This window comes from Cherax quadricarinatus, chromosome 16 (assembly GCF_038502225.1).
Source record: "Cherax quadricarinatus isolate ZL_2023a chromosome 16, ASM3850222v1, whole genome shotgun sequence".
NCBI lineage: Eukaryota > Metazoa > Arthropoda > Malacostraca > Decapoda > Parastacidae > Cherax > Cherax quadricarinatus.
Genome location: NC_091307.1, coordinates 49,705,463 through 49,720,584, shown reverse-complemented (window position 1 = coordinate 49,720,584; position 15,122 = coordinate 49,705,463). Strand labels below are relative to the sequence as shown.

Sequence of the window (15,122 nt, the reverse complement as noted above, 5' to 3'; positions counted from 1 at the left end):
CATCACTGTGTATAATGATACAGCATCACTGTTTATAATGATAGAGCATCACTGTTTATAATGATACAGCATCACTGTTTATAATGATACAGCCTCACTGTGTATAATGATACAGCATCACTATGTATAATGATGCAGCATCACCGTGTATAATGATACATCATCACTGTTTATAATGATACTGCATCGTTGTGTATAATGATACAGCATCACTGTTTATAATTATACAGCATCACTGTGTATAATGATACAGCATCGCTGTGTATAATGATACAGCATCACAGTGTGTAATGATACAGCATCACTGTGTATAATGACATAGCATCGCTGTATATAATGATACACTCTGTATAATGATAGAGCATCACTGTGTGTAATGATGCAGCATCACTATTTATAATGATACACTGTGCATAATGCAGCATCACTGTGCATAATGATACAGCACAACTGTTAATAATGATGCAGCATCACTGTGTATAATGATACACTGTGTATTTTGATACACTGTGCATAATGATGTAGCATCACTGTGTATAATGATGCAGCATCACTGTGTATAATGATACACTGTGTATAATGATACACTATGTATAATGATACACTGTGCATAATGATACAGAATCACTGTTTATAATGATACAGCATCACTATTTATAATGATGCAGCATCACTGTGTATAATGATACAGCATCACTGTTTATAATGATACAGCATCACTATTTATAATGATACAGCATCACTGTGTATAATGATACAGCATCACTGTGCATCACTATTTATAATGATACAGCATCACTGTGTATAATGACGCACCATCACTGTTTATAATGATGCAGCATCACTGTTTATAATGATACAGCATCACTGTTTATAATGATGCAGCATCACTGTGTATAATGATACTGCCTCACTGTGTATAATGATACAGCATCACTGTGTATAATGATGCAGCTTCACCGTGTATAATGAGACAGCATCACTGTTTATAATTATACAGCATCACTGTGTACAATGATACAGCATCGCTGTGTATAATGATACAGCATCACAGTGTGTAATGATACAGCATCACTGTGTATAATGATGCAGCATCACTGTATATAATGGTACACCATCGCTTTGTATAATGATGCAGCATCACTATTTATAATGATACAGCATCACTGTGTATAATGATACAGCATCACTGTATATAATGGTACAGCTTCACTGTGTATAATGATACAGCATCACTGGTTATAATGACACAGCATCACTATTTATAATGATACAGCATACTGTGTATAATGATACAGCATTACTGTGTATAATGATACAGCATCACTCTGTATAATGACGCAGCATCACTGTTTATAATGATACAGCATCACTGTTTATAATGATACAGCATCAATGTTTATAATGATACAGCCTCACTGTGTATAATGATACAGCATCACTGTTTATAATTATACAACATCACTGTGTATAATGATACAGCATCGCTGCGTATAATGATACAGCATCACTGTTTGTAATTATACAGCATCACTGTGTATAATGGTACAGCATCGCTGTGTATAATGATACAGCATCACAGTGTGTAATGATACAGCATCACTGTGTATAATGATACAGCATCGCTGTGTATAATGATACACTCTGTATAATGATAGAGCATCACTGTGTGTAATGATTCAGCATCACTATTTATAATGATACACTGTGCATAATGCAGCATCACTGTGCATAATGATACAGCACCACTGTTAATAATGATGCAGCATCACTGTGTATAATGATACACTGTGTATAATGATACACTATGTATAATGATACACTGTGCATAATGATACAGAATCACTGTTTATAATGATACAGCATCCCAATTTATAATGATACAGCATCACTGTTTATAATGATACAGGATCACCGTATATAATGGTACAGCATCACTGTGTATAATGATGCAGCATCACTGTGTATAATGATAGAGCATCACTGTTTATAATGATACAGCATCACTATTTATAATGATACAGCATCACTGTGTATAATGATAGAGCATCACTGTGTATAATGATACAGCATCACTCTGTATAATGACGCAGCATCACTGTTTATAATGATACAGCATCACTGTTTATAATGATACAGCATCACTGTGAATAATGATGCAGCATCACTGTTTATAATGATACAGGATCACTGTTTATAATGATACAGCATCACTGTGTATAATGATACAGCATCACTGTTTATAATGATATAGGATCACTGTTTATAATGATACAGCATCACTGTTTATAATGATACAGCATCACTGTTTATAATGATGCAGCATCACTGTGTATAATGATACAGCATCACTGTTTATAATGATACAGCATCACTGTTTATAATGATGCAGCATCACTGTGTATAATGATACAGCATCACTGTTTATAATGATGCAGCATCACTGTGTATAATGATACAGCATCACTGTTTATAATGATACAGCATCACTGTTTATAATGATACAGCATCACTGTTTATAATGATACAGCATCACTGTGTATAATGATACAGCATCACTGTGTATAATGACGCAGCATAACTGTTTATAATGATACAGCATCACTGTTTATAATGATACAACATTACTGTTTATAATGATACAGCATCACTGTGTAAAATGATACAGCATCACTATTTATAATGATAGAGCGTCACTGTTTATAATGATACAGCATCACTGTGAATATTGATGCAGCATCACTGTGTATAATGATACAGCATCACTGTTTATAATGATAGAACATCATTGTGAATAATGATGCAGCATCACTTTTTATAATGATACAGCATCACTGTGTATAATGATACAGCATCACTGTTTATAATGATACAGCATCACTGTTTATAATGATGCAGCATCACTTTGTATAATGATACAGCATCACTGTATATAGTGATGCAGCATCACTGTGTATAATGATACAGCATCACTGTATATAATGATGCAGCATCACTGTTTATAATGATACAGCATCACTGTTTATAATGATACAGCATCACTGTATATAATGATGCAGAATCACTGTGTATAATGATACAGCATCACTGTTTATAATGATACAGCATCACTGTATATAATGATACAGGATCACTGTGTATAATGATACAGCATCACTGTGTATAATGATACAGCATCGCTGTGTATAATGATACACTCTGTATAATGATAGAGCATCACTGTGTGTAATGATTCAGAATCACTATTTATAATGATACACTGTGCATCATGCAGCATCACTGTGCATAACGATACAGCACCACTGTTAATAATGATGCAGCATCACTGTGTATAATGATACACTGTGCATTTTGATACACTGTGCATAATGATATAACATAACTGTGTATAATGATGCAGCATCACTGTGTATAATGATACACTGTGTATAATGATACACTATGTATAATGATACACTGTGCATAATGATACAGAATCACTGTTTATAATGATACAGCATCCCTATTTATAATGATACAGCATCACTGTTTATAATGATACAGCATCACCGTATATAATGGTACAGCATCACTGTGTATAATGATGCAGCATCACTGTGTATAATGATACAGCATCACTGTTTATAATGATACAGCATCACTATTTATAATGATACAGCATCACTGTGTATAATGGTAGAGCATCACTGTGTATAATGATACAGCATCACTGTGTATAATGACGCAGCATCACTGTTTATAATGATACAGCATCGCTGTTTATAATGATACAGCATCACTGTGAATAATGATGCAGCAACATTTTTTATAAAGATACAGGATCACTGTTTATAATGATACAGCATCACTGTGTATAATGATACAGCATCACTGTGTATAATGATACAGCATCACTGTTTATAATGATATAGGATCACTGTTTATAATGATACAGCATCACTGTTTATAATGATACAGCATCACTGTTTATAATGATGCAGCATCACTGTGTATAATGATACAGCATCACTGTTTATAATGATGCAGCATCACTGTGTATAATGATACAGCATCACTGTTTATAATGATACAGCATCACTGTTTATAATGATACAGCATCACTGTGTATAATGATACAGCATCACTGTGTATAATGACGCAGCATCACTGTTTATAATGATACAGCATCGCTGTTTATAATGATACAACATTACTGTTTATAATGATACAGCATCACTGTTTACAATGATACAGCATCACTATTTATAATGATACAGCATCACTGTTTATAATGATACAGCATCACTGTGAATAATGATGCAGCATCACTGTGTATAATGATACAGCATCACTGTTTATAATGATACAGCATCACTGTTTATAATGATACAGCATCACTGTGTATAATGATACAGCATCACTGTGTATAATGACGCAGCATCACTGTTTATAATGATACAGCATCACTGTTTATAATGATACAACATTACTGTTTATAATGATACAGCATCACTGTTTACAATGATACAGCATCACTATTTATAATGATACAGCATCACTGTTTATAATGATACAGCATCACTGTGAATAATGATGCAGCATCACTGTGTATAATGATACAGCATCACTGTTTATAATGATAGAACATCATTGTGAATAATGATGCAGCATCACTTTTTATAATGATACAGCATCACTGTGTATAATGATACAGCATCACTGTTTATAATGATACAGCATCACTGTTTATAATGATGCAGCATCACTTTGTATAATGATACAGCATCACTGTATATAATGATGCAGCATCACTGTGTATAATGATACAGCATCACTGTATATAATGATGCAGCATCACTGTTTATAATGATACAGCATCACTGTTTATAATGATACAGCATCACTGTATATAATGATGCAGAATCACTGTGTATAATGATACAGCATCACTGTTTATAATGATACAGCATCACTGTATATAATGATACAGGATCACTGTGTATAATGATACAGCATCACTGTGTATAATGATACAGCATCACTGTTTATAATGATAGAGCATCACTGTTAATGTGATGAATGGTTTGAAAAACCGACAAGTTGAAGATTGAGACACTTATGCAGCATATGGAAATCTTTATTCAGGAAACGTTTCGCCACACAGTGGCTTCATCAGTCCAATACAAAGAGGAAGGCGTAAGGAGAGGAGGAGAATGAGGTAATCAGTCCCTCAACCTGGAGTCGATGTGATCAGTCCATCAATCTTGTAGAATGTACAGCATAGGGCCGTAGACGTGGCTTATATACTGTAGTGAGGTGACGTGAAGCTGATGGAGGCGGGGTCATAGTGGTACCATCCACTAGTCGAAGTAGGTCTTCGTTTCCTGAATAAAGATTTCCATATGCTGCATAAGTGTCTCAATCTTCAACTTGTCGGTTTTTCAAACCATTCATCACAACTGTCAGACACTGCAGCATCATGGGATCTTGTTACAAAGAATTCTTCAACACTTGTTCAACCTTTGGACGAAGACCTCCTTCGACTAGTGGATGGTACCACTATGACCCCGCCTCCACCTGCTTCACGTCACCTCACTACAGTATATAAGCCACGTCTACGGCCCTATGCTGTACATTCTACAAGATTGATGGACTGATCACATCGACTCCAGGTTGAGGGACTGATTACCTCATTCTCCTCCTCTCCTTACGCCTTCCTCTTTGTATTGGACTGATGAAGCCACTGTGTGGCGAAACGTTTCCTGAATAAAGATTTCCATATGCTGCATAAGTGTCTCAATCTTCATCACTGTTAATAATGATACAGCATCACTGTGTATAATGATACAGCATCACTGTGTATAATGATACAGCATCACTGTTTATAATGATAGAGCATCACTGTTTATAATGATGCAGCATCACTGTGTATAATGATGCAGCATCACTGTGTATAATGATACAGCATCAGTGTTTATAATGATACAGCATCACTGTTTATAATGATGCAGCATCACTGTGTATAATGATACAGCATCACTGTGTATAATGATGCAGCATCACTTTGTATAATGATACAGCATCACTGTGTATAATGATACAGCATCACTGTATACAATGATACAGCATCACTGTTTATAATGATACAGCATCACTGTTTATAATGATGCAGCATCACTGTGCATAATGATGCAGCATCACTGTGTATAATGATGCAGCATCACTGTGTATAATGATACAGCATCACTGTTTATAGTGATGCATCATCACTGTTTATAATGATACAGCATCACTGTTTATAATGATGCAGCAGCACTGTGAATAATGATGCAGCATCACTGTGTATAATGATACAGCATCACTGTTTATAATGATAGAACATCATTGTGTATAATGATGCAGCATCACTTTGTATAATGATACAGCATCACTGTGGTTAATGATACAGCATCACTGTTTATAATGATACAGCATCACTGTTTATAATGATGCAGCATCACTTTGTATAATGATACAGCATCACTGTATATAATGATGCAGCATCACTGTGTATAATGATACAGCATCACTGTATATAATGATACAGCATCACTGTTTATAATTATACAACATCACTGTGTATAATGATACAGCATCGCTGCGTATAATGATACAGCATCACTGTTTATAATTATACAGCATCACTGTGTATAATGGTACAGCATCGCTGTGTATAATGATACAGCATCACAGTGTGTAATGATTCAGCATCACTGTGTATAATGATACAGCATCGCTGTGTATAATGATACACTCTGTATAATGATAGAGCATCACTGTGTGTAATGATTCAGCATCACTATTTATAATGATACACTGTGCATAATGCAGCATCACTGTGCATAACGATACAGCACCACTGTTAATAATGATGCAGCATCACTGTGTATAATGATACACTGTGCATTTTGATTCACTGTGCATAATGATATAGCATAACTGTGTATAATGATGCAGCATCACTGTTTATAATGATACACTGTGTATAATGATACACTATGTATAATGATACACTGTGCATAATGATACAGAATCACTGTTTATAATGATACAGCATCCCTATTTATAATGATACAGCATCACTGTTTATAATGATACAGCATCACCGTATATAATGGTAGAGCATCACTGTGTATAATGATGCAGCATCACTGTGTATAATGATACAGCATCACTGTTTATAATGATACAGCATCACTATTTATAATGATACAGCATCACTGTGTATAATGATAGAGCATCACTGTGTATAATGATACAGCATCACTGTGTATAATGACGCAGCATCACTGTTTATAATGATGCTGCATCACTGTTTATAATGATACAGCATCACTGTGAATAATGATGCAGCAACATTTTTTATAATGATACAGGATCACTGTTTATAATGATACAGCATCACTGTGTATAATGATACAGCATCACTGTTTATAATGATATAGGATCACTGTTTATAATGATACAGCATCACTGTTTATAATGATACAGCATCACTGTTTATAATGATGCAGCATCACTGTGTATAATGATACAGCATCACTGTTTATAATGATGCAGCATCACTGTGTATAATGATACAGCATCACTGTTTATAATGATACAGCATCACTGTTTATAATGATACAGCATCACTGTGTATAATGATACAGCATCACTGTGTATAATGACGCAGCATCACTGTTTATAATGATACAGCATCACTGTTTATAATGATACAACATTACTGTTTATAATGATACAGCATCACTGTTTACAATGATACAGCATCACTATTTATAATGATACAGCATCACTGTTTATAATGATACAGCATCACTGTGAATAATGATGCAGCATCACTGTGTATAATGATACAGCATCACTGTTTATAATGATACAGCATCACTTTGTATAATGATACAGCATCACTGTATATAATGATGCAGCATCACTGTGTATAATGATACAGCATCACTGTATATAATGATGCAGCATCACTGTTTATAATGATACAGCATCACTGTTTATAATGATACAGCATCACTGTATATAATGATGCGGAATCACTGTGTATAATGATACAGCATCACTGTTTATAATGATACAGCATCACTGTATATAATGATACAGGATCACTGTGTATAATGATACAGCATCACTGTGTATAATGATACAGCATCACTGTTTATAATGATAGAGCATCACTGTTAATAATGATACAGCATCACTGTGTATAATGATACAGCATCACTGTGTATAATGATACAGCATCACTGTTTATAATGATAGAGCATCACTGTTTATAATGATGCAGCATCACTGTGTATAATGATGCAGCATCACTGTGTATAATGATACAGCATCACTGTTTATAATGATACAGCATCACTGTTTATAATGATGCAGCATCACTGTGTATAATGATACAGCATCACTGTGTATAATGATGCAGCATCACTGTGTATAATGATACAGCATCACTGTGTATAATGATACAGCATCACTGTATACAATGATACAGCATCACTGTTTATAATGATACAGCATCACTGTTTATAATGATGCAGCATCACTGTGCATAATGATGCAGCATCACTGTGTATAATGATGCAGCATCACTGTGTATAATGATACAGCATCACTGTTTATAGTGATGCAGCATCACTGTTTATAATGATACAGCATCACTGTTTATAATGATGCAGCAGCACTTTGTATAATGATGCAGCATCACTGTATATAATGATGCAGCATCACTGTGCATAATGATGCAGCATCACTGTGTATAATGATGCAGCATCACTGTGTATAATGATACAGCATCACTTTTTATAATGATGCAGCATCACTGTTTATAATGATAAAGCATCACTGTTTACAATGATGCAACATCACTGTGTATAATGATACAGCATCACTGTATATAATGATACAGCATCACTGTATATAATGATGCAGTATCACTGTTTATAATGATGCAGCATCATTGTTTACAATGATGCAGCATCACTGTGCATAATGATGCAGCATCACTGTGTATAATGCTGCAGCATCACTGTGCATAATAATACAGCATCTCTGTTTATAATGATGCAGCATCACTGTGTATAATGATACAGCATCACTGTTTATAATGATGCAGCATCACTGTGTATAATGATGCAGCATCACTGTGTATAATGATACAGCGTCACTGTTTATAATGATGCAGTATCACTGTTTATAATGATACAGCATCACTGTTTATAATGATGCAGCATCACTGTGTATAATGAGAACCTGGTGCACAATTTTTAGTTAGGATGACTAAATTAATACATAGCATTAGAAATCTTCCTTATGAAGAAAGATTGAAGACTCTTAAGTTACATTCACTTGTTAGACGAAGAATGAGGGGAGACCTGATCGAAGTGTATAAGTGGAAGATAGGTATTAATAAAGGGGATATTAATAAGGTCTTGAGGATATCTCTCCAAGAGAGAACCCGCAGTAATGGATTTAAATTAGATAAGTTTCGATTTAGAAAGGACACAGGAAAGTATTGGTTTGGAAATAGGGTAGTTGATGAGTGGAACAGTCTACCTAGTTGGGTTGGAAATATAAACACATATGCAGTATAATGTGATCCTTTATTGACAACGTTTCACCCACACAGTGGGCTTTTTCAAGACACCATTGTGTCGGTATTTTATACCATTTATTTCCACCTAGTTCTGTTATTGAGGCTAGGACTTTGTGTAGTTTCAAATTTAGGTTGGATAAGTACATGAGTGGGAACGGTTGGATTTGAGTGGGACTTTCACATCAGAACTTATTTCTTGGGTAGCATTGAAAATTGGGTTGGTCAAATGTTTTGTTAGTGGGATGAATTGTAAAGGACCTGCCTAGTATGGGCCAACAGGCCTGCTGCAGTGTTCCTCCTTTCTTATGTTCTTATGTTCTTATATCTAGTGCAAATACGTAAACCGGCTTTAACGTTCATTTTTCAGGCGTAGTAGTTTAACGAAGAGACATTATGATAAGAGTGAAAGGAGTTTGAGCTGTACACGGATGCCATCGAGGGTTTTGTCTGCAAGTGCGCATTTATTCTTTTGTCACCTTCCCAAGAGTTGGACTGGCATATAACACGAAAGGGTTTTCTTGCCACAGTGCCATCCACCTGCCATCGCCGGATCCACCTGTACACTGTGGCGAGGCTGACTCCGATCTCCTGAGATATTTCTCTCGCTGGTATTCCACTTATCCACATCCATATGATTTTGACGCGGTAAGCGATTACTATTCGATGTGTTGTGGGTCGCCTCTCCATTAATACGGCTCTGTCAAACAGAATTACTTATATATTATACTAATCTAAATGATGTTAATAACACCGCTTAATGTAAGATAAATTACATTGCATGCCTTCGGCGAGAATTTATTTTAGTGTACAAGCTAATGATTTTCTAATTATAACTTGCTCAATAATAAAAAAGTGGATTGAACCAGGATTATTTGCTTTGTGAGTTAGTGAGCAGCCGACATCTACGAGATTTTGGAACTCTTCCAAAATATTCCTTAATGGATAAAAAAAAAAAAATCTTTTCACTGGTAATCGTTTAAAAAACTAAATTTTGAGTCAAACCTAGCTTAGAAAGCACACATTTAGGCTAACTTATTTTAGCCTAAATCACAAAAATGATTAAATTTTAATTAAAATCAATGTTATGATTTTTTTATTCGGTGTCTTCAGAGTGCGTTTCCCATCTAGGTGCCCCTACTTATCTGAAGTCTGGCTACGTGGTAAAAGTACTGTGTACTTTGATGTAGATTGTTCAATTTCGAGTTCTGCTGTGGACTGAAAGATAAAATTTATAAATTAAATCGCCTCTTTGCGAATTGTTAAGGTGCGTATTTCTTGGTTAGCGTCCATTTTCAGAGGAGCTGGAAGAGATTCAGAATCTTTGATACATTCAACCAAAGTATTCATACTGGCATGCAAGACACAATGAGGTCAACGACATCATTAAGAGAACCCTTGCTACAGCTGGATGTCCTGCCGAGAGGGAGCCACGATCCCTTGCAGCAAACAATACCCACAACCCAGCAAACCGCCCCGACGGGATCACCAACTATCCTTGGAAGAATGGCAAGCTCTTAGCATGGGACTATACCTGTGTGTCCACACTGGCTGACACCTATATCCATCACAGTGTGGGGCGACAGGGAGGAGCTGCTGACCACAGGGAGGAGTACAAGATCAGCAAGTACAGGGACATTAGCCAACAGTATCAATTTGTCCCAGTGGGATCAGAGACCTTGGGATCATGGGGAAAAAATGCCACACGTTTCCTTAAAGAATTGGGTTCCAGACTCATCGACACCACCAGGGACCCAAGGGCAGCCACTTTCATGTTCCAGCGCATCAGCGTAGCCATCCAGAGGGGAAATGCTTGCTGCATACTTGGCTCACGTCCAGCCTCGGAGGAGCTGGAGGAAATTCATGATCTTTGATACATTGTGCCATTGTATTCATGTTTATGTTTTTTTTCTGTAAATGTATTCTGTTTATTAATAAATGTTCACATAGAATGTAAAATATATAGGGGGTGGTAGGAGAAGAAAATATTCAAACAGCTCCGAGGAGAACCCTGAGTTTTCCCTGAGGTACGTTTATTGTCTTCTCTGAGGATGAGGGTCCCCAGTCCAGCCATAGAGGTGGTACTTCCCTATATTAGTAATATATATATATATATATATATATATATATATATATATATATATATATATATATATATATATATATTCCGTACAGAAACATTAATCACACATTATAAATTAGCTCACCTTAAGTACGATTATCCAGCGACGTTCTTAGGACAATTACTCTGGGCTACTGAGTCAGTCAAGTGCGTCGCTCACACATTTATAAGCGGGAGGAACCAGCAACGCGCAGATGTCGCTCACATTAATGATGTAAGTTTGTACAGTAGTATTCTGGTTGTCTTTGTTTGGGGAAAAGATTTGAAGTAGTTCATTTAGACGGACCGATCATCAAGATGACCCCAGGCTGAGCAGAGACATTCGTAATGAACGAATATGTGAGAATGAAGAGAAGAATTGATGAGGATTTGAACTGTGGTACAACATTGTGCTTGCCACATGCATGGTCAGTTGTTCAAAATTCATGACTTTTTTTTTTTAATTTAATTTCCATGTTTGCTGTCTGCTTTGCTATAATTTTTCGTTGTTTTTATGACAACTTAATCTAGTTTATCCACCTGTTGTAAATACCACCTGCAAATTTTTCATGCACATCTTTCCTGATTTTTTTTTCCATTTTGTATTTTTTTCCTAATTTCTATGTAGCTATATTGGATTATGTTCGGTTTGTGGAGATTTGTCACTTTATTTATTTTCCCAGATATTTCTTCTCTAATATACTCATTTGATCATATATTTTCATGTTCTTATATTACTTTCTTGCTCTGCCCATTAATATCTTAATGAATAAAGTTACTTTTTAAAGGGGTGAGTGAGTAAGCCAGTAGAAGGCCTCGGTCAGTTGACCAAAAGTTGCAGCATCAGGAAATACTTGCCCTGTTTCCTGACAAATTATTACCTAGGATAACCTACCCATTCATATCATGTATGTTACTGGTTTTTTTTCATTGTATCTGGTTAGCAGTGGATTAGTGTTATTTTTCTTATTCGGTTTATTGATTTTGAATCGTAATTCCTTGTTTCTTGGCGGTTGTGGTCGTCAGCCGTCTAGGAGCGATAGCCAAACAACACTATGTAATCCTGGTATGGAGATTGCTAAATCTGTGGTCCACTCTTTATGCATGACTCTCTCCTTGTGGCCCCTGACCACATGTGACCACATCTGTAACTGCTGCAATGCTTTCCTTCTTCCACTGACTCCAGTAATAGATTGATTACTAGCTCTGCAATTCGATTGCTAAATCTCTGGCCCTCCTTATAGGCCTGACCTACATCCACTCATTGGCTTCATCTACAAATGTCTACATCTGCTACTGCTGCATCGCTCAACTTCTGCCGGCTCCACAACCAGATTTACCTCAAGCTTCCTTGTTGGAAACTATAAGATGACTCAACAACTCAATAAATATTTGGTCCCCAGCTTCAGGGCTCAACCATTTTCCACTAGTGGGTGATTCCCAAAAGTGACCACGTCTTATTGCTGCATCAGTCTGCCTCTTCCACTGCTTCACTACTGGTGGGTGAAACATCTCTGTAAACTTACCCAGGTTTTGCACATGTGTATTTTTCATCAACTTGTTAGTACGGTATATCTTTGATGAGAAAAAGCTTGTTGCCTACCTAAAAGCTTTTGTCACAAAGGTGGTCTTAACCACCAGGGAAACAGAAACAAGGGGCACTGTGTGGCAAACTCACAAGGCAGTATTTAGTTTAGCATCAACAGAGTGCAGTGGTGCCAGAAGAGCGAAGATTTACTCGCTGCTTCCACTACAATAACAAAGACCGTAGTCCCCTTACATTACTAAAGGAGTGTCATCATGAGGATATGTGTGAAATACAAAATACATACATGTGTGAAAAATTGTTTTATGTAGGAATGAAACAAAGTAGTGGAAGAGTGATCATGTTTATATTATCTAGCAGAATACATTACATTATCCATTAAAGGAAACATGCATCAATGTGTATCAGTTGTCTTTAATTAAATGAATTCAGGTTAAGAATGAAAGTAAGAAAGTTCTAATTTAACAATTAAGTGGCTGATAAGAGAAAACATTAGAAATTCAGGAAGGTTATAATGTTTGCTGATAAATGCTCACCCAGCATTTATCATTTCCTGTTGTTGGCTGAGCTGCATGAATCTAAGCTCTAATATTGTAGCACTGAAAGAAGCACCAGCTAATAGCAGAATTATCATAATCGAGAAATACATAGAACTATTATATTCATGGGGATGCACTAGACACATTTCATATACCGCGTGAGGAAGACAGGTAATTAGCGTTGATCCTAGAAAAGAAGACGAGTTCAAATTCCTTTGTTCAAGAATTCCACTGCTTGTCAGATGATTTTTTTTTCATAGAACTACTAAGGTGGTGTTACATAGTAGTATATATTTTCTCCCAGCAGCACATATGAAGCGATGACACAGCCTAGAAACATTAAGTAGAACGCTCCCTGCAGGTGATGCAGACACAGCACTTCTGATTTATCCACCTGTGAAATGAGACAAATATTAGTTTCACTTCTTTCTCATATTTACCCTTTAGCTAATTATCAATTGATCATAAATTTTATACTATCACGTATTTCGAATCAGCGACATATTTTTTAATATAGCATTTAGAAAACTTAAGTGGTGCTAGAGTATCATAGACTTCACTGGTTAAACCCTTGTCGGGAAACATAGACTTAAATATTTTTTTATTTTTTTATCTTTTCAATATGGAGCTCTCAGAAATTCTAAAAAGAAATCACTTCAGTAAAATTTATACAAGGAATCTCCATGGAAATTTGGTAAGCAGAAACTACTTTTATCATTAAAAAAGTCAATTACTTTCCGAAGAAAGTAATTATACATGTATACACACACACACACACACACACACACACACACACACACACACACACACACACACACACACACACACACACACACACACACACACACACACACACACTCTGGAGGTCCCAAGGTGGTAATAGCAGTGATGTATAACCCACCGCAGAACAGCAGGAGGCCAAGGCAAGAGTACGACGAGAGCAATAGAGCGATGGTTGACACGCTGGCTAGAGTGGCTAGAAGAGCTCATGCATGCAGGGCAAAGCTCCTGATCATGGGTGACTTTAACCACAAGGAGACCGATTGGGAGAACTTGGACCCACATGGGGGCCAAGATACATGGAGGGCTAAGATGATGGAGGTGGTACTGGAAAACTTCATGTACCAACACGTAAGGGACACTACAAGAGAGAGAGGAGAGGATGAACCAGCAAGGCTGGACTTAGTATTCACCTTGAGTAGTGCAGATATCGAGGACATCACATATGAAAGACACCCTGGGGCCAGTGACCATGTGGTTTTAAGCTTCGAATACACAGTAGAGCTACAAGTGGAGGGAGAAGCAGGAAGGCCAGGA

General features: G+C 36.3%; 1 protein-coding gene across 1 annotated transcript in view; it reads right to left on the bottom strand.

Annotated features, from left to right (window-relative positions):
- LOC138852792 (uncharacterized) overlaps nucleotides 1–15,122 on the bottom strand; it is a 101,679-nt gene that overhangs the window by 28,877 nt on the left and 57,680 nt on the right. Inside the window, exon 10 of the mRNA XM_070085681.1 lies at nucleotides 10,164–10,319. Within this exon, the coding sequence (XP_069941782.1) occupies nucleotides 10,164–10,319 (156 nt within the window). The remainder of the gene's footprint in view (nucleotides 1–10,163; nucleotides 10,320–15,122) is intronic.